The sequence below is a fragment of the Chanodichthys erythropterus genome, chromosome 1, assembly GCF_024489055.1.
Source record: "Chanodichthys erythropterus isolate Z2021 chromosome 1, ASM2448905v1, whole genome shotgun sequence".
NCBI classification, from domain to species: domain Eukaryota; kingdom Metazoa; phylum Chordata; class Actinopteri; order Cypriniformes; family Xenocyprididae; genus Chanodichthys; species Chanodichthys erythropterus.
The window spans coordinates 6,482,607-6,504,784 of NC_090221.1; the positions used below are offsets into that span (position 1 = coordinate 6,482,607).

The 22,178-nt window shown below is 37.4% G+C and overlaps 1 protein-coding gene across 10 annotated transcripts in view; it reads left to right on the forward strand.

Moving 5' to 3' along the window:
• Nucleotides 1–22,178, forward strand: part of mid2 (midline 2) — a 181,169-nt gene that overhangs the window by 94,599 nt on the left and 64,392 nt on the right. For 9 of the 10 annotated variants that reach the window (XM_067385667.1, XM_067385657.1, XM_067385683.1 and 6 more), the window contains one exon: nt 5,428–6,136. In XM_067385667.1, the coding sequence (XP_067241768.1) occupies nt 5,428–6,136 (709 nt within the window). Of the gene's footprint in view, nt 1–5,387; nt 6,137–22,178 lie in introns of all 10 variants that reach the window. The other variant, XM_067385702.1, reaches the window with a different exon arrangement.

The following is a 22,178-nucleotide window of genomic DNA, read 5'->3' on the forward strand; positions in this document are numbered from 1 at the left end:
ATAGGTAGATATAGATAGATAATAATAATAATTAATATTTATTTATAATATAATGTCAAAATGCCGGTCTTTGCGAGTATTCAGATAAACACAGTCAGTTTTGTTTTAAGTGAACATAGACAGTGAACGTATTCGTCAGGTCTTAAAGTGACAGCAGCCTAATATGCCTGCTGCCAAATTATGAGATAATATTAAAAATATCTATATGGCAGTTTTTCCACATGGTATCGATGTCAAACTTTGTAACTTTGGAAAGTAACTCTTGAAAACCACTAGCCACAGTGGCTGGTAAGCGAAAAAATGTAATGTCCAGCCCTGGATGGATGATGGATGGATGGATGGATGGATGGATGGATGGATGGATGGATGGATGGATGGATGGATGGATGGATGGATTGGTGGATGGATGGAAGGATGGATGGATGGATGGATGGATGGATGGATGGATGGATGGATGGATGGATGGATGTTTATGTAAATATGTGTGTGCCCATACTTGTAGCTGACTAGCCTTATCTAAAATTAACCAAAGAGAAAGTTTCAGTGACCCTTTATATGTGTTGTAAGTAATCATTGTCTCATTATCATTGTATGCATATAATTCAAGGAAGAGCAGTCCTTAGAGACAATTTCAAAGCGACTTGTCCCTATTGTTTAGACAAGGCTAATTGTCATTGTTCCAGAAATGCCATACCTCTCAGTGACGCATTGGTGCCGTGTTGGTTTTTAATTTTTCTTCTGTCCTAACAGACACCGAAAAAGCAGAATCCCAGGAGAACCTGACACTGGACGATTAAATGCAACTGCCATCTTTTAAACTAGCTTTGCTTAGTATTTGTATTTTATAGTGGGTTCTCTTGAGATTATTTGAGAAAGACGACATTTTGTATTATCTTTGGATTTTATTAGCAAATATATCAGCAGCGAGGCAGCTAGGCATGTTAGGCACCTGATGTACGTGTGCGCCTGCACTAAGTGGCTTTGTTAAATCATTACCATATGAGTCATCTCTTATAGAGACTGCTTTTCGTCTTTTTTATTCCAATTCAACATCAAAGGGAAAAATAATGCCTTAATCAAGCTGAGAACAGATCAAATAAACCAGACTCGGCTCTGAGTATTTGTGCATCCTTGTTTGTGCCTGAGAAGGGCTGTTCGTGAGCAAAAGCAGACTCTGATCAGCCTCCATATGAAGCACTTCATCATAATCAGATTATATGATGTGGTGTCTTTCTTTGAAAGGAGTCAACCGTTTTCTTCTCCAATCTATCACTTGTTCTACGTGTCACACTTAAAATAGACGTTTACGTGCTAAACCTCATGACTCTCTCTGTATGTTTTAAAATATCTGTGTTCATTGCTGACCTCATCACCTCACTGTGACCTTCATTAAGCCCTGCCTTAAAACCATTGCTGGCTGTTTCTTCTTCAGCAGAACTGCCAGATTACCAGGCAAGCTTTTGCTCTTTTCTAATCTTAAGTCCTGTGTGTTTGAATAACTGTCAATGGAACTAGCAGTGGAGATATAAAAGGGAAGCCATTTAAACTTAAATAGATACTTCAAAGGGGTCCTTGATTATGATTTCACTTTTTTAACTTTAGTTAGTGTGTAATGTTGCTGTTTGAGCATAAACAACATCTGCAAAGTTACGACGCTCAAAGTTCAATGCAAAGGGAGATATTTTCTTTTACAGAAATCGCTTTTTAAGGACTACAACAAATGGCTGGTAGGGACTACAATAAGCTTTTTATTGGGTTGGTGACATCACTAACCCTAAAATTTACATAAACCCCGCCCCCGAGAACATGTAGCAAAGGGGGTGAGGCCATGTTGGGCTGCTTTAGAGAAGAGGAAGAGTTGTTGTAGTAGAGTGTTGTTGTCATGCCGTCATTTTACAACGGACTGCTTCACAAATGAGGGTCAATTCAACACTGGATTTGCACAAAAGATGAACATGACGACACATGCTAGTCGATGAGTTGAATCAACTCCACAGCAACTACATAAATTTATCCACTAACCATTCAGAAATGTCCAGTTTCATTCTAAATGTTGTAACTTCTTCCTGAGTCTGTCCATCAGTGTCCGACTCCGGTTTGAACAATGTAAGGCTGAACACTGTTAAGACAATCCTCATTTTGGCTGCGTGAGATTCTCCAGCTTTGTTGTTGTTGAGCAACCGAAGTTGTTGAGCTGTTAAAGCTCCGGCCTCTTCTGGAAAGGGGGCCGGGAGCAGCAGCTCATTTGCATTTAAAGGGACGCACACAAAAACTGTGTGTTTTTGTTCACACCCAAATAGGGGTAACTTTGACAAGCTATAATAAATGATCTGTGGGATATTTTGAGCTGAAACTTCACAGACAAATTCTGGGGACACCAGAGACTTATATTACACCTTGTGAAAAGGGGCATTGGTCCCCTTTAAGAACAGTTTGGTTAACTCATGCCAGTGGTTTCAGGTGACTAAGTTTGAGTATTTGTCTCAATTCTGTCTCCACAAGTTTTTTAACTAGTCATTCACACTCAAAATATGTGTGTAGGAGGCAGAGAGAGAGAGATTTTGTAACCATAATTGTTCAAAAGTGTACAAAAAGAACTTACTATTGATCGGCACCTCTGCAAACTGGTGTTTCCTTTTTTTACAGGATCACAATTCTCCCACACTGGCGCCCATCACTGTAACCTCAGCCAATGAAATTGGTTGCAGGGCGGGATTTCCGCTGAACTGGTTTTGGTCTCTCTCGCGCTCTGTACACACTACGGCATCTTCTTTTAGGATGGCAACTAAGATTAAGGTGTAATGCTGCCACCTACCATGTCAATTAGATAGCCACTTGATTATTTACAATATTATCACATGTGATGTCAATCTTTGTTTTTTTTTTGTTTTTTTAATGTCATGGTTTTTGCCAAAACCAAAATAGTGTGACACACCGGCGCAAACTTTAATTTATTAATTTTCTCGCAGAACCCTCCTGCTATCCATCAAGGTGACTTTTACATAAGGACAGAAGTTCTTATTACCATAATATCTGCAAGTTATTTATTTATTTGTTTTCCAGCAATGACTTCATCCAGTTTCCCACTGGTCCACTGCTGCTTTAATCACATGCTCTTCTTGGCTTGCCGTCATAAGTGCCTGTCGAGTTAAAGGTTTAGTACAAAATCTCAGGATGTCTGCTGACTTCAAGAGCTTTTGGCTCTTCAGAGGAACTGTCAGATATTTTTAAGCAGAAGTCAGGGGCTTCAGTTTCCTTGTCAGAAATGGCAGTAGCTTGCTGCTCCAGTAGAGCTGTGTGTCTAGAAGATTCTGACATGCTCAATAGCCATTTAAGAGGATGGAGCTGAAGCCTAATGTGAGAATGATAGCATGGAGATTGACAGTGTTGCTGTTAGATCAGAAGGTGCTGGGAAATGTGATAGACTAAGGCAATGTGATCATAGCCTTTTACGTGTGCTCGGTGTCCTGCATTGATTTGTATGTGACATCAGAGATGGAAATCATTAAAAGCCACCCAGCGGTTTGGTGCAATCAATATAAATTCACATGGCTGCACACAGGCTCAAGGAGGAGAGATGTGAATAAAAATGAAAGCTCGAATAATAGTAATAATATATGAATGAATAAGAGAATGAATAAAATGATTAAACATATCAATTTATTGTTTATTTTATTAATTGTTTATTTTTTTTATAATAATAACATTATTATGTATTTACTTGCTTATGATTTATTATGTATTTATTATATAATAATACTAGTTGTTGTTATTATTATTATTATTGATTTTTTTAATATAATTGCTTAGACAACCCAACAGTAGTATAGTTTCTTCATAATTTTCTTGTTTGTATGACTGTAGGCATATATGTTAACCAAACAGGCAATGTATCATCATACTGTATAAAGTACAGTTCATTAGCTGAAAAGACAAACAAATTTTAACATGCAGGCTGGAGGCGCAGGTGCCCGTGCTCACTGATGTGCTGTGCTGATTTGGGCCCATTCATATTCATCAAAGCAGAAACATTGTAATCTGCTAAAGCCCCTCCATTAAAACAGAAGCGATGTGGCTCGAATATATGATTTAAAATAAAAGTGCAGGAAGGGTTTTACTTCAGGGGGTTTAGCTTTAAACTGTTTTAAGTGAAGTGATGCATCATATTGGGTCTTAATCGATGGACAGAGGAGATGTTGCTTGATGACATTGATTTGCTTTGCTGAAGCCTAGCAGGTGTGTGTGTGTGTGTGTGTGTGTGCATGTGTGAGTTGCTGTGCTATTTACTGTTCCAGAGCATATGTGTGTGAATAGAAATGAATGATATGTCAAGTCATGTATGCCTGTTTAATCCTCATCTGTCACAATGACAATGCAGCTTGAAGGCATTCCTTGATCATGTTTTGACATTTATGTTCTCTTAGTTTGAACTTGCTACCACTATTGAGCCAAAGATAATGTTTTGTTGTTAACAAATGAATGTATGTTTGCTATCATTAACCAAACTGCTTGCTAGTGATTTTCCGCTCAAAAATCAATCTTACACTCTTAAAAATAAATTAAAATAAACAGTGATTGGTTCCCAAAATAATCTTTCAGTGAACAGTTCAGTTAAAAGAAACATTTTAATAATCTATAGAACCTTTTTTCACTTTAAAAAAAAAACCTTTTGTCCAATGGAAAGTTTCAATGGATGTTAAAGGTTTTTCCTGGAACCACAAATGCTAATTTGTGGTTATTTTTAAGCCTTGGTTATCATAACCATTAGGTCATTATAGTCTGATTTTTTTATTATTATTATTATTTGTTTTTTAGGCATGTAAATTTGGCTTAGCTCAGTGTCCAATTTCAAAGCACATTATTAGCATAATTTGTATGCAGCATCAGTACACAACAAAAACAGTGAAAAAAAGAAAAAGACTATAATGAGTTTTAGTTTTTTTGTTTGTTTTTTTCCAGCATATTTAATTTTAGTCACCTTTATGGCTGCCAGTTTTAGCAATTTCCTGATTTAAAGGGATAGTTCACCCAAAAATATAAATTTTGTCATTAGAAGGAAGAATGTTTGTAACCAAACAGATCTCACCCCCCATTGAAAACCCTAGTATTTTTTTTCTCTGCTTTGGTAGTCAATGGGGTGGCGAGATCTGCTTGGTTATAAACATTCTTCCAAATATCTTCATTTGTGTACAGCAGAACAAAAAAAAAAATGTAGACGTTTGAAGCAACTTGAGAGTTTTCATTTTTGGGTGAACTGTCCCTTTAAACTATTTAAACACAAGTCACTGACTGTGTGTACCTTTTTGTTTTTGAGCGGAATTTCTCTTTGCGCTGCTTTTGCCGTACTAAAATTGCTTGCCACTAACCCGTAGCTATCCGCCGCACAGGTGACTGACCAGCTTCTGTGGGATTTGATGTCACCTTTAGATCGGTTCAATTGAAGATGGAAACACTGGAGTCCGAGCTGACGTGTCCAATCTGCCTGGAATTGTTTGAGGACCCTCTCCTGCTGCCCTGTGCCCACAGCCTGTGCTTCAACTGCGCCCACCGCATCCTGGTCTCGCACTGCTCCAGCACCAAGCCTCTCGAGTCCATCTCCGCCTTCCAGTGCCCCACCTGCCGCTACGTCATCACGCTCAATCAGCGCGGCCTGGAGGGCCTGAAGCGAAATGTGACGCTGCAGAACATCATCGACCGATTCCAGAAGGCCTCCGTCAGTGGGCCCAACTCCCCCAACGAGAGTCGTCGGCCGCGGCCCTACAGCGCCACGCTCGGCGGGAGCGCGAGGGGCAGCCCCGCCAGTAGCGCCATGTCCCTAGAGCGCGTTGGCTGCCAGTTCTGCGATCAAGAGCCCCCGCGGGAGGCGGTCAAGACGTGCGTGACGTGCGAGGTGTCGTACTGCGACCGCTGCCTGCGGGCCACGCACCCCAATAAGAAGCCCTTCACCAGCCATCGTCTGGTGGAGCCGGTGGCGGACGCTCAGCTGCGTGGGCTGGCCTGCTTGGAGCATGAGAACGAGAAGGTGAACATGTACTGCGTGGTGGACGACCAGCTGATCTGCGCTCTCTGCAAGCTGGTGGGACGGCATCGCGAGCATCAGGTCACCTCGCTCAGTGATCGCTTCGACAAGCTTAAGGTGAGTCCTGAACTTGATTCTTAAGGCTAGACACCGCAGGTGCATATGGTAGAAAATGTAACTAATAAAAATCAATTTACTGATTATATAGATCCTGGGAAGTCACCTGTAGGAGAAAATAATAAGACCAACAAGTCCATGGCCACAGTTTTGCAATTCGTCTCCTCAGTTTATAAACCACATGTTCAGATTTGTAAACCGTACCTTTGGTTTTTCAATCTGTACCCACAAATTCATCCGTGCTCATGCTTTCGCAGTCAATTAATGATTAATAAATTGAGGGAACAATTTAAAGGATTAGTTCACTTTAAAATGAAAATTACCCCAAAATTTACTCACCCTCAAGCCATCGTAGTATATGACTTTCTCTTTCTGATTAACATAATCAGAGTTATATTAATAAATATCCTGATGCATCCGAGCTTTATAATAGCAGTGAATGGGACCAACGAGTATGAAGCTCAAGAAAGTGCATCCATCCAAAGCAAAACTTACTCCACATGGCTTTGTGTAAGAAAAATATCCATATTTAACAAGTTCTAAAGTAAAATATCTAGCTTCCGCCAGACCGTCTTCCGTATTCAACTTAGGAAGAAAGTGTAATTGACGTTTTTCGTAAGTTGAATACGGAAGGTGTACGACGTAGCTTAAGCGTTTTGAACCGCGAGAGTATTACACTTTCTTTGTAAGTTGAATCTGGAATACAGTCTGGTTGAAGCTAGATATTTTACTTTATAATATTGGATAAACACATCGCTTTGCTTCAGAAGGCCTTTATTAACCCCTTTCTTGAGCTTCATACTCGTTGGTCCCGTTCACTGCCATTATAAAGCTTGGATGCATCAGGATATTTATTAATATAACTCAAATTGTGTTCTTCAGAAAGAAGAAAGTTATATACACTTATGAGTATGGGGTAACTATCATTTTAAAGTGAACTAATCCTTTAAGAATCTGTAAGTCCGGTTTATAAACTAAGAGGACGAATTGCAAAACCGCATCTTGTTTTTTTTTTGTTTTTTTTCTCCTACAGGTGACTTTCCGGGCTCTGTATGATTACGTTAAGGATTGCAAATGCTATGTTACGCATTACGCATTGTTAGGCATTACCTAATTAAAAATGCAATAATTTGCATACATTTCCAAAACATAAATCTGAACATGGATAAAGCCAGTTTTCAAATTCTTGTTTCATTTTGTTGTCATATATTAGTCAAGTTTTTAAAGAGGACATTTTCGATATCTCTTTTTTTCACACCATAAATCACAAAATACTGTCATAAATTATGACAAATGATATATAAACAAACTCATCTGTGAAAACATTCAGATTATAGAAATAAAACCTACGTTTGGTGTATGTAAGTGCTACTAAAGTGGAGATTTCTGGCTCAGTGGAGGGGAAAAAGTCATTTTGAGAATATTTGTGTTGTAATTATTATCTACAGATGCAAGTAGATAAAGTGCAATGAAATAAACACTTTAAAGTGTATTTTGTATGAAATAACATGTTATGAAAAAAGCCAAACAGCCTAAAATCTCAAAATCGACTAGTGCACGAAAAAAACATTGTTTTTTTCCTGAAGTGCCTTGCCTTAAACAGCTGTTTGTATAATGAAGTGCTAATAACTGTGAAGACTCATCTAAATGAGCAATAGAAAGGCTTCTTGTTGACTGATTTTAAGCGAAATAGTTCTTTTGTAAAATCTTTGTTGTCCTGCATCATGTATTGTAACCATTTATGCAAAGTTGTTTTGTTTTTCTCTTTAGTAAGCTAATTTCATTTCATTAGCATCAACCTTACTCATTCTATGCAATATTGGTCGGCCTTCATAGTGGAGTGCTTCATGCATAGTAGCAGCCAGAACTGCCCAGCTGTTCCTTTGAGCAGAACTCATTATCATATTAGATGAGTCTGCAGTCCCTAAAGCCATTCTCTGTTCGGCACTGAAACGCAATGCTGACTTACTACAAAGAGCCTGATTGCTGAATCAGGGCTAAAATACAGAAGCTCACACATAGCACAGAGCAACCTGTGAATACAGTCGCGCCCATCAGTAAAATCATGCGCAGCTGCAGAAGGCCAGAATTACATCCGTGGCTTGTTTTTTCAATGCCATCATAACTTCAGATCCGCCTCCCATTACCTCGATTATCCCTGCGAGGGTCGAGTTGCAAGAGAAGAGCAGGTTAAGGTCACTAGCGCTATGTGCTTGTGAGTTCTCATGGGGTGGATTTGTTAATATGAGCCCAAATAGAGGCCATTACACCACTCCCATGAATAGGCCACCATTGACTTCTGCATCAGCATTATAATAACAAGCGTAGAGGGCACATGTGATCTCCCTGTGATCTAGTATCCCAGTTGACCTCTTTGTTCACACCAGCTCACACAAAGGAAATTCCGATCATTGACGCATGCTCGCCCAATCTGGTTTTTGAAGAAAACGATGCAGCTCTGCTGAAACTGCCTCGATTGGGCTAGATGAACTTCATTGTGTGTTGCTGAAAGTCGATACCTGAGAAAGTTGCTTCTGTTTTGTCCCAAGGTCTTCTTGCAGGGAAACAGAAAAGAGGCTGGTAGTATGCGAAGGTTACAGCATCCAGATCGACATTTAATTTCCTCTAGGAATCCCGGCGGACTGAGAGGATTACCTCAGTTTTGAATTACTCACTGGAATGTTGTCTCCATAATTACCCCTTGTGCTGTTGGTTAATACATTCCACCCGGTACCTGTAACAGTCTTTACTTGTTTTGTTTTGTTTTAAAAAAGTTGTGTTATGTGTATGTGTAAAATAAGATGCCAGGTCTAAAATGCACTTTAATGCAATTTTAATGCAAAACGTCCGGATTGGGGATTGTATCTACATTGCAGAGGCTTATTTGAATGTTCCCCCGCTGAAGCTTTGAACCTGTCTAACTTTGAACTTCCAATCCACAACCTGAGAATAGAGAGAGAGAGCAAAGACGCCGTCAGGGCTCAGGGATTCAAACTTTTAATCTTCTTCCGGCTCAAGTAAAATGAGAAATCCTTGTTTGTACGTAAGCTTCACGGTGGATGATGATGATTCAAACAGTTCCACGCGTTTAAATGAGCTCTGCCGTTTCCTAGTCGACATTCGCAGAATTGCATATTACAGTTATTGTGAAGCCAAAACTGCAGACTCTCCTGCAGTAAACTCAGGGTGAGGTATAGGTTTGCACATGCTCATGTTCTGAAAAACAAGAATTTGTCTGAGTAAATTTTCTGGTTTTGGTATGTATTTTATGCATTTTGAAGTTATTGTTGTGAAATGCAACACTTTGAGCGCTGTTGAGCAGATCCGTAAACACCTTTGATTGGCCATTGTGTGCACGCTCATCAGATATGTCTGTGATTGGCTACAATACTTCAAGAGACATCAATGACACTCTTCAATGAGCGCTTACACAGATACACACAGGAATTTAGTATTCGAAAATTTCAGTATTCGGTACCAATACCATTAGAATTTAGCAGTTCTCTGTACCAATTTCAGCACCAGATCAAAAACTTTTAAATTCAGTACTTTAGAAAATGTCCCGTTTTGTCTCATCCATTGGTAATCACTGTCAGTCATTGCAGTTTCTGATTCAACTGTGCAATTAAATATGGTTGTCAATCCAGAAATATTGCAGCGTACTTAGCAACATGAAAAACTAAACTCTCGTGAAAACTCCTATCATAATAAAAAGCTGTGGCTTGCATTGAACAAAACAAAAGCATTTTCAGCGGTGTTAAGCGGATTCTGAGTAACCTACTGACTAGCACCTCTGATAGGCCATCGTGTTCCCGAGCTCAACAGGTATTATTGTGATGGGCTACAATGCTGAACGCTTGTAAAAACACACTGTAAATAGAAACCTTTGATGCTCAGAAAGCGCTTAAACAAACACAAACAAGAGCGTCTTTCACCAGGTGCTGAATATACCCGGTAGTACTGGTACTGCAGAAATGCATGCTGTCAACTTATTTATTTAGTTAGTTAGTTAGTTAGTTAGTTAGTACCAGCTGGTACTGGTAGTATTTGACAACCCTAGTTGCTTCCGTCTAAGCAGAACCATTATACATAAAAAATTATACTTTTTTCTCCATTTTCCCCATATGTGAAGTGTAGTTCAGGATTGGCTAATTTTGCATCTAGTAAGCAAAATACATTAATTTAAACACACTACTCTTCAATGTATTTTTTTTAAAGAAATGGTTACTTTTATTTATTCAGATGTGTTTAACTGATCAAACGTGAAAGTAAAGACTTTTGCAATGTTTGAAAGAAAAATCTATTTAAAGTAAATTATTTTAAGCACTCTATTCTTCAAAAAATCAAAAAAAAAAAAAAAAATCCACAAAAATATTAAGCAAAAAAACTGTTCAATATTGATAATTATAAGAAATGTTTATTGAAAACCAAATCATCATATTAGAATGATTTCTGAAGGACAATGTGACACTGAAGACTGGAGTAATCATGCTGAAATGATGATTCAGCTTTGAATCACAGGGATAAATTACATTTTAAAATATTTTCAAATAGAAAACAGTTATTTAAAATTAGAAAAAATATTTTTTTTACTGTATATAAATGCATCCTTGGGCAGCATAAGAGACTTCTTTTAAAAACATTTAAAAAAAAATCTTTTAACTAAACTTTTGACTGGTAGTGTATAAAAAATATGTTTGATAATTGGGTTTTCATTGTTGATCCTCTTATGCATTGTTCCAAGCAGCTAATTGATTGAGGAGCAGGTGCTTCAACTTTGTGTGCTATACTTCAAGAAGCTAATGAGCTGCCATTCTTTTATAACCTCATCAACACCTCTTCACACATTCTCCACTTCTAAACAGCAGCAGAAACGAGCCAAGACAAATATTATGTTTAGGCGTGTGCTGTCCGCTGCACTCAGCATGCGTCTTCCATCCTCCTATTGATCTCACCCGTCTCCTGCGTTTGAACGTGACTTACATGAGTAACATTGGACGGTGAGGCCTTCAAAGCATGACAGCAGTCTCACAAACACTCAGGGATTAGGTTTCACAGAGCCAAAACACAAAATATGAAAAAAAAAGTGGCGATTAAAGGCTTAATTTCTATTTCGGAAAAGTTGCAAGTCGCAGCAGTCAGCTTTGATTAAAGTTCCACCCAGTTTGGCGTTTGGGCCTCTTACTCTAAGCTCCTTAGGGAAGCCGTCTATCTTCTCACAGATATATGAGCCCAGCTCAGCAGACACCAACTCGCCAAATTCTGCTGCATTCAGTGAGCCATCAGTAGGCCGCTGGGGTCATTTTCAGAATGCTCCTAACAGACAGTTTTAAAAGCCAAAAGAGCAAGTCAGCTGAAACGATGATCGATATGAACTGGGCTTTCCTTCCACCTCAGCCTCAGCCAGATTTCCCTACTGCAGCCACATTGGCCTGGTTTTGCCTGTCCTTTAGCCCAAGGTGTTCAGAGGAGATAATGCAGGAGGCAATATGCCATGCTTATGAATCTAAGCACTATGGAAGTACTCCTCATTGAGGGTAATGAAAGGTACAGATTTTGTGTGCACTTACAGCTGTGCTCTGACTTACACCCCTATTCAGAGGATAGATTGTGACCCTCAATATCAACTATGTCATAATAGTCGGTGTTGGGCAACCTATTTGAAGTGAAAAAATAAGAAAGTAAAGAAATTAAACGTTATATGTGACCCTTGACCACAAAACCAGTCAAAAGTAGCACGGGTATATTTGTAGCAATAGCTAGCAATACATTGTATGGGTCAAAATTATCAATTTTTCTTTTATGCCAGAAATCATTAGGATATTAAGTAAAGATCAAGTTCCATGAAGATATTTTGTACATTTCCAACCATAAATATATCAAAAATTATTTTTTGTGAGTGGATATGCATTACTAAGGACTTCATTTGGACAACTTTAAAAGTGATTTACTCAATATTTAGATTTTTTTTCCAGATTTTCAAATCTCGGCCAAATATTGTCCTATTTTAACAAACCATACATCAATGGAAAGCTTATTTATTCAGCTTTTTCAGATGAAAAATTGACCCTTATGACTGGTTTTGTTTTCAGGGTCACATATATGTATATATACAGGGCTAATTGCAGGTGGATTTCAGCAGTGGCGTGTACTTTGTTCCGCCACTTTGGCGGATTGAATTTTATAACATTTTGCAATTGTAATCTTTTAAAAATGCATCTGAAATAATAAACTAAGTGCAATGTAGTGTTGTCAAAAATATAGATTTTTTAGATACATGTCGATACTAAAATATCTGAAAAGATTCTAATGCTCATTTTCCGCAGGATATATACACTATACCAGCTGCGCTTTCTCTCTCTCTCATGTCTCCAATAGCAAGTTGACACACAAACGGATGAATATTGTTGGTGTTACAGGGCTTGAATTTCAGCGTGGGATTGCGTGAATTGTGCATAATTTTACTCATTCACTCACTCACACCCAAAGTGCGCACATAAAGTTCTAAATTGCACTAAATTCTTTTTCGCTGCTTATTGAGCTTAAACTGTCAAATACACACAAAATTATGTCAAAATGCCAGTCTTGGCAAGTACAGTTGAGAAATGCATGTGTAACAGTATAATGGATCAGTGCATGAGGTCTTAAAGTGACAGCGGCCTAATATACCTCCTGCCAAATTATGAGATAATGTTAAAAATATTTATATGGCAGTTTTTTCCCCGTGGTATCAATGTCAAAATTGTGAACAATGAAAATGCTGAGTGGCTAGTAACTTTGGAAAACCACTAGCCACAGTGACAAAAATGTCAATCCCTGTATATATTTTCTAAACTTTGAATTTGATTAAAGGATTAATTTAAAAAAAAAAAAATATATATATATATATATATATATATATATATATATATATATATATACACACACACAGTACAGTACAGTACAGTACTGTATACAGTACAGTCCAAAAGTTTGGAACCACTAAGATTTTTAATGTTTTTAAAAGAAGTTTCGTCTGCTCACCAAGGCTACATTTATTTAATTAAAAATACAGTAAAAAACAGTAATATTGTGAAATATTATTACAATTTAAAATAACTGTGTACTATTTAAATATATTTGACAAAGTAATTTATTCCTGTGATGCAAAGCTGGATTTTCAACATCGTTACTCCAGTCTTCAGTGTCACATGATCCTTCAGAAATCATTCTAATATGCTGATCTGCTGCTCAAGAAACATTTATGATTATTTTCAATGTTGAAAACAGTTGTGTACTTTTTTTTCAGGATTCCTTGATGAATAGAAAGTTCAAAAGAACAGCATTTATCCGAAATACAAAGCTTCTGTAGCATTATACACTACCGTTCAAAAGTTTGGGGTCAGTAAGAATTTTAATTTTAATTTTTTTGAAAAGAAATTAAAGAAATGAATACTTTTATTCAGCAAGGATGCATTAAATCAATCAAAAGTGGCAGTAAAGACATTTATAATGTTACAAAAGATTAGATTTCAGATAAACACTGTTCTTTTGAACTTTCTATTCATCAAATAATCCTGAAAAAAAAAATATTGTACAAATGTTTCTTGAGCAGCAGATCAGCATATTAGAATGATTTCTGCAGAATCATGTGACACTGAAGACTGGAGTGATGATGCTGAAAATTCAGCTTTGCCATCACAGAAATAAATAACTTTGTGAAATATATTCAAATAGAAAAGTTATTTTAAATTGTAATAATATTTCACAATATTACTGTTTTTTACTGTATTTTTAATTAAATAAATGTAGCCTTGGTGAGCAGACGAAACTTCTTTTAAAAACATTAAAAATCTTAGTGGTTCCAAACTTTTGGACTGTATATATATATATATATATATATATATATATATATATATATATATATATATATATATATATATATATTACATCAGATAGCTTGGCCGTAAAGCTGAGTGTTCAAATTGTTACACTACATCAGAAAAAAAAAAAAAAAAAAGAAAAACTACATGAAAAACTTGTTACTGGAAAAGCTGTTCTGTTTTAAAAGCAGCTAAGCTACTGTCATGCTTCTGAAAACACAGTTAAATTTCCCACAGTAGCATTTCTCCTTTTAGTTAGTTACGCCCCAACTCTGGTAATAGTCTATTACAATAAAATGTGTTTTAATGGGTTTTGCTGCTATTACTGCTTTTTGGAACATGTCTCTTTTCTTTTTCTCTCCCATCTGTATGGAGGCGTGCCAGTGCTTTGCAGCTGCGTGAGAACAGAGTGAAGCAAGAGTGCTAGTTGTTTCTGTATGGAGGCGCTCAGAGACATTCTTTGGGGCTTTTTTTTCTCTATCCTGTGTAAGCTTGCACATACCTGGCACATGATTGCGTGCAAAAATGACCACATGTGTAATGCATGGTGCATGCTGTGAAGAAATATAGTGACAGGTTATCAGAGGTGAATATAGAGGCTTGTTATTAAACTGCTTTGAACCTTTCACTCCCCATACACAATTAATGCAGAGAGAATCTGAAAAGCTTTTAAGAGCAGTGAAGTGGAGTCATCAGACTTACAATGCGATCCACCTTCTTCTCTCTCCCCTTTGGTCTCCAGGTTCAGGAGTTTCTTCAGCGCAGGGGGACTAATGTGGTGTTTCTCTGCTTTGTGCTATGGTGTGAAGTGCAAAGCTCCACATATATCATTTTACAGCTGTATTCATGATGGACAATATCAGTAATGCTCAGAGAGTGGGATTAAAAGCTGTACTGGCTCTGGTTTTAAGAGATTATTCCACTCAGTCTTGCGCCTCTTTGAAATGGGATTTATGTATTAGTAATTCATGTAGAGTCTTTTGCACTCATGTTCTACCTTTATTTCTTATTTGGCCTGTCGTGGTGCTGTACTCCAAAGACCTGTAAAGTTATTTACACAAGCTGTTTTGCTTTGGATTGCCATCTTTAAAGAATTAGTTCACCCCAAAATGAACTCATCCTCATGTCTTTCCAAACCTGTATGAATTGCATTCTTCTGTGTAACAAAAGGAGAAAGTTTGATGTCTCTGTTGGTCACTACATGAAATTACAATGCACTGTCCTCAAAAAGGACACAAAAGTATCAAATAAGAACTTCTGAAGCTATGCAACAGCTTTTTGTTAAAATAAAAAAGTAGTGATGACCAATTTGTAAATTTATTTATTTATTTTGTGTTAGGTCGTTTTATAAATCAGTTGATTCAGTTCACAAAAATGATCTGAATGATTTATTCATGATTCGCACTAATCCGGTTCTTAACTTCAGTCATTGTCGATCTGTTTCTCTAAAGAATACTTTAAATATAGTGTGTGTATGTTTTAATGTACTGTGTGTCATGTTATGATGGAGAACATGACGAGGTGAGGCAGCATAAACTTTTTAGCAGCATAAACATTTATTAAATAAAACAAAAGAACGATATCCAACAAGAGAAACAAACGAAATAGTATGACGAAGAACTGAAAGAACTAAGAGTAATATATACACAAGATAATGAACTGAATTCGAAACAGGTGTGATATAATCAAAGAACCAATGAATCATATAACCGCAAAGGAAACAGGAAATAATAAAGACAAATTAAAAGCCCTTGAAAATGAAACTGAAACAACAACAGCGCGCGACACTATGTGACTGTGATTTATTTATTATAATTTTAATAAATTAACCATCCAAATGAATCAATTCACTAAAATTATTTTGATAGTCAATTATTTTAGGCCAGCGCATTTGATTAGTTGCTAAAATAGCTTGACTATTTGCCACGATCTGCTTGACGTAGGGTGTCGTGGGGATTCGTAAACAACAATGGGCGTTGGGAAGCAAGATTCGATTGTTTCAGCTCGTGTAATGTGTCAGTGAGGACGACAACAGATGCAAAGTCTGCAATGGCATCTGCAATTCACGACGTCCTGACAGAAAGACTAGCATGTTTAATTTTTTTTTACGGCCATCCACGACGATTTTTGTCACATATGTGACACTGGCCAATAGGAGCACAGAAGCACCACATGCTTTCAAACATGCAGAAATGACAGAAAGACAATAATATCGTTCCTGCTAGGTGGAATGAAATGTTTGTGGAACTATGGCAACAGTACTCCTGCGTTTATGATGTTTCCTTGAGGGACGACTGTGACAGAGTGAAAACAGGTAAATAAAACATACGTTACCTCAGTTCTCATTTGTCCAAATATCTATCCATTCCATCAGATATGTGTCCACTTTTTGGGCTTTTCTGACGACAAGACAGAGCAAAACACGCTGCTAGCCATTGTTTGTTTATGCTCACGGCATCTTCTGCCAGTCGATATTTCCGTCTTCTTGATGACAGCACGCTGTCATGTTGTTGAAAACGGCAAGCAATGCAGGTCATGTAGCAATGTGTAGTTTCTTGTCCACAACAAGATTTTAGGAGTCAAAATCGTATAATCTGACACAGTGACTATCATAACCGACAAAAATATTGTGTAGTCTGAACCCGGCATTAGCTGAGTGTTCAGTTTATTTAAAAAACAGAATTGTTTTGTTTGGTTTTTTTTTTTACACTACATCACTACATGTTGGAAAAAGCATGTTAAAGTAAAAGCTAATCTCATACTACTGAAAAACAGTTAAATAAGTATTATTTCTCATTTTGTGCAAGAGTTATATAGACCACTTTTTTGATAACCATTTATTTTAATTGTTTGGAATGAGCAACCAGCACTTTCTTCAGAACTTCTCCTTTTGTGTCACACAGAAAAAAAAAAGTCATTCAAGTTTGGAATTTTAATTTCAGAATGAACTCTGCATATTTTTTTTCTCCCTGACTCTCTACCACAATCCTCACTGTGGTTTTCACAAAGAAGTGGTTTTGTTCAAGCTTTGATGTGGTGACATTTATCTGCATTCCTACATCTTTGTCAGTCAACGGTTTTCAGCATCTAGTGCGGTCCCTAATACATTCTTTACTGTTCTGCGTGGGTTGCGGTCGGTTGAGAACAAAAATGCTTTGTCTTTCCATCTTTTCCGGCCATGTTTTCGAAGATCAAAAATCTTTTAATTGCTCCACATGCACTTCCATCCAAGCTATTCTGATCCCAGCAGTTTAAAACTGAGGTGACCCGGGTCATCCATTATCTCTGCTAGGGATGCTTGGCGCTTTTCCGGCAAGAGTTGGAATGTCAGAAGACAGTTCAAGGTAGGGATTTCCTACAGCCTCTTACCATCAGGAAAGGCTGTGGACATTCCAGCTCATCCTGAGCAGCTGAAGCATGTTGTCCAGCAGCCAAGAACGCTGCCTGTCCTAGGAGAGAACAAGAGCGGAGAGTGTGAGACCATAAGCACGTCTGCAGTGTTTCTGAGACCTCTCTCCTTGTTTCTCGTCCCCTGAGGAATCCTGAAAAACCTCCTCCTTCCCTGGGACACTCATTGACTATGACAAGACGCCCCTTCACCTATTCTTCCCCTCCGGCTTATCTCTACTTCTGCCAATGAGTTGAGGAGGAGAACAGACAGCCTGTATCTTATCACAGACAGATGAAGGTCACTGTGAACATTGGACAAGATGGAACAAACTTAATGACCCCCATTTTTTTTTTTTTTTTTTTTAAACAGTATGTTGGGCATGTCATTGGTAGCCCTTTTTAAACCAAAGAATAGGCTACTGTACAAAATTTTGGGGTCGGTAAGATTATTTAATGTTTCTTAAATAAGTCCCTTATGCTCACCAAGGCTGCAATTATTTGTCCAAAAATACAGTAAAAACAGCAATATTGTAAAATATTATTACAATTTAAAATAAGGGGTTTCTATTTTAATACATTTTAAAATGTAATATATTCCTGTGATGGAAAAGCTGAATTTTCAGTGTCATTACTCCAGTCTTCCGTAGACCCTTTCGCACAGTAGTCCCTGTAAATTACTGTAAAATTACCAGAATTACTTTACCGTTAAATACACAAATATGCTGTTCACACAAGCAATGCGTTCTGGGTTTTTACCGTTAAGAGACCATTCATACATCAGCACCAAAATAGCTAGCCTGACTTCGTCATACTCATATTCTAGGCAGATTGTGAGTCTGATACTGCTCCATTGCACTTGAATTATGGGGCGTGTCTTAACCGAACCGGTAAAAAAAAAACTCTGCACTCAATTGGATCAGAGCAACACAGTAAGTGACGTATGTTGAACTTGTACTTAAACTTTTGCCGAATCCCGTTGGAAGGACGGCAAACACATCTTTCCCATCGACAAATGCCTTGATTGCGGTTCTTTGTTTGTCTTTTAGAATGAATGCGCTGTCGATTTCTTTTATTACAGACGTGATAGCGGAATCTAAACATCTTACTTCTCCAGCTGCAGTCATCGTTGGTGAAAACCAATTCAACACAAGCGCTCTTTGATGACGTGGGTGGTTACGTAACCGCAGATAGCCTGTCCATCATCGATTAAAGCCTGCCCTGGCAATTTGATTGGCTCAGCCTTCTGGGAGCCGAGCATAATTACTCCACAATGGATCGAGTCCAGAACGAACTTCCCGTACAAAAAATGTTGTGGGCGGGGTTCAGGCTGGCACCCAGGCTACAAAATAGCAGTACATTCTGTGTTGTCAGTCATCATAAAAATGACTTTGTAAATGACGTAGTCTTCGAATGAGAAGAAGCGCTACAGTTTGATCAATTTGAAATTCAAATTTTTTTTTTACTTCTGAATGACAGGTGTATGGGGATGATCAAACAGAAGTTTGTAAGTTTTTGCACTTAAAAATATAATAGTATCCAACTGCAAAGCCCCAGCACTGATTTAAGAAAGACAGTATTTAAAGTAGAATTCAGACTAAATCAGTCTGGGTCTAAATCAATCTGGGTCAGTCTGGGAATTTAGACTATATTGATCCTTCAATTTAATTCTCACTATTTAAACATTTAATATAAGCAGGCGGAAGGGACTATTCATTTTTTGATAGGTGTTTAAATATCCCATTCTCCATGCAACGGATCTCTATGAGCAAACTTAAATAAGACTTTCTATCTTCACCAGCGAGGAAGTATTAAGTTGGCACAGTTGGTCCTTGGAGCATGCCTGGCTCTCAAGTCTTACTCATTTCAAGCGTTTGACAGAGTCTGGAAAATGTGATATATTGCGGGTCCCAGACTGAGTTTTCATTCTAAGGTTTTCTGAGATTTTTTCCTTGCCAATTCAGCCCACTTTAAAGAGCAGGCACCTCATGCGTGCTTTATTCCCAAAGCCATACTTAATGGACTGTTAAAAATGTCACCTATCAGCTGTCCGTAGTGCAAGTGTCAAAGAGCCCGGGGTCCAACAAATCTGCCATGCTGCCACACACAGGAGAATTCCAGCAGTGAGCTTATTTCCCATCGTAGAGTCTGTTTATCTTGACTCTAGCGTTAAGCATTGTGCCATGCATGCTAATTATTCTAGAAGATTAGAACCCGAGGAGGTAAAAATAGTTTGTGCCATCTACGTAATTATACATTCTGCATCACAATGTAATCCAAAATCCTTTCCCTATCAGTACGGAAAAGCAAGGTAAAGAGTGAAATTTTCAGCACAAGTCAATTATAAATGAAACTTCTTATTTACCACCCACCAGGCACTAACTAATAGCTGTGGTATATTAGTTTGAAAGCTTCCCTATTGGAGAAAGTCCTTTGCTTGTAAATTTAGATTAAACAGTTGCTTCATTTCTGTGATAAATATTTATAAAATTATTTGTGTGCAGTGTTATTTATTTTAAATTGATAATTTACTTTTCTAGTGTAGATTTGAAGAATATCTTGCAAATTGAAAATTTTACACACAAAGATTAGTATGTTGTTTTTGTTTTTGTTTTTTTGGAAAATGAAAATGTCATTGAATTGTAATCACAAATACAAATGTCTTAAACCCTATTTAGATGGTATTAGTTTTTAGGACATATTTCTGCAAAGTAATTGTTGGCGTATTTAACGTCAGTTCGCACAAGATAAGTGATGCATGTAGAAATCACTGAAATTGGTTAGTGCCCCGGATTATGCATTATGGATTTGTGTACTGCATTATGCATAATGTATTATGCATATGCATTGCCACACATTTAGCACAAATTTCTTATGCTTAAAATACTAAACATGAAGCATAATCATATATTTGGTATTATTAAGAGACTTAATTGAATTTCAAGCAAAATACAGTGATCTTGCTCACTATAACCTATAATTCTGCAATGCACATTAAAAGGACTAACAATTTGTTTACTTTTTGCAGATTGCTTATGTCCTCTCTTCTTTTCTAAAAAAAAGATGTTCAGAAAAACAGGCAACATACACGCTTCCCCTTGTCTCCCTGCTCCAGTCACAATGCCTAGTTTGGAGCCGTTGCACAGTGGGTAATGTGCATGCTTGTGTGTCGTGACACATAAAAGCTGTTGTGCTCAGTGGAATGTGGGTTTTAGCCTGGTCTGTAGCATATCTCATGCTCTATCCTGTAAAATTAGATACAAAAGGCTAAAAAAAACACACATTTCAGCTTTACATGAGTATCAAATGTTATGTTTTTGCTGTTGCTGTCTTTTTTGTTACTCTACAAGCAAGCAAATCCCATGCTTGCTGTGTAGACAGCAAATCAATCCAGTTTTGCTGCACTGCTTCATAGACAAGATGTAAGAAGTTCCATTTGCATGTTGAATTAATATTTATGTTTTATACCATTAGTTGTTAAATGTGCAGTGCCGTACATTTAGTAGACTGAGCAGCTCATTATTCAATTTGAGTCATCGGGTATATTTATACCAGTATGTTTATTAACATTTCATCCGGTGTTCAGAAATTCTCTTTACTGATGCAGTGCAGGTCACTCTATGTTCGTACTAAACTTATCTAGAGTCCAATGAGCTGCCAGTGCAGATTCAGTTGAGCGGATTCATAAACACCTCTGACTGGCAGTTGTGTTCACATGCTCATCAGATATGTCTGTGATTGGCTACAATGATCAATTGTAAAACATGTTGTAAATAGACAACAATGACACTCTTCGCCGAGCGCTTACACAGATACACACAGGAGCATTTGAAAGCAGGTGTCTATCAGCAGGACCGGTCGGCTGATAGACACCTGCTTTCAAACGGTCCCACTTTTAAATTCAAACACTTCCGTGTGTTGATAATTGTAGCCAATCACAGCTATGTCTGATGAGTGCGTGAATACAATGGCCAATTAAAGGTGTTTACGAATCCGCTCAAAGCATCACATTTTTTAAATTCCAGTACCGACTTATTTGTTTTAGCAAATCATTTGGCACAGGAATTTTCCAAGCAATGTTTATGTTAAACAAAACTAAAATTATTAGAAATCAGTCATTGAAATAAAGCTGAAATCAAATAATATAAATATTAGATGTGAAAGTTAAATTTAAAAACTCAAATGAAAATTAGAAGTGTTGCTTTTGCAACTAACAGAAATAAAATAAATTAAATCTAAATGGAAAAATATTTTTAAAAAAAAATGACAAAACGCATAGCAAAATGAAAATGAAATGAAAACCGAAAATATAAAATTGAAAGAAAATATGAATAAATACTATAATAGTACATAAATACTGCTAAAATAACACTGTTTTTAAGACTTGTTTAAATTGGGCATTATACCCATAATAAACCAAATTTTAAGGGTGCTGCCATCCGAACCCTGGTGCGCACTAAACAATTGGACCGAGACCTCTGAAAAGATGGGTCTGCTTCCAAACGAACTCTGTTGCTATTCAAATGTTGTAATTTGTGTGTGTGACGGAGGGATTCCTGCCACTGTTTTGACTCCTTTAAAGGAGCAATTCATTTTGATTTCACTTTTTTAGCTTTAGTTAGTGTGTAATGTTGCTGTTAAAGCACAGACAACATCTGTAAAGTTATGACCCTCAAATTTCAATGCAAAGCGAGATATTTTCTTCTCTGTGTAAGGACTACAACGAATGTCTGGTAGGGACTACAATGAGCTTCTTCCCAGGTTGGTGACATCACTAACCCTAAAATTTACAT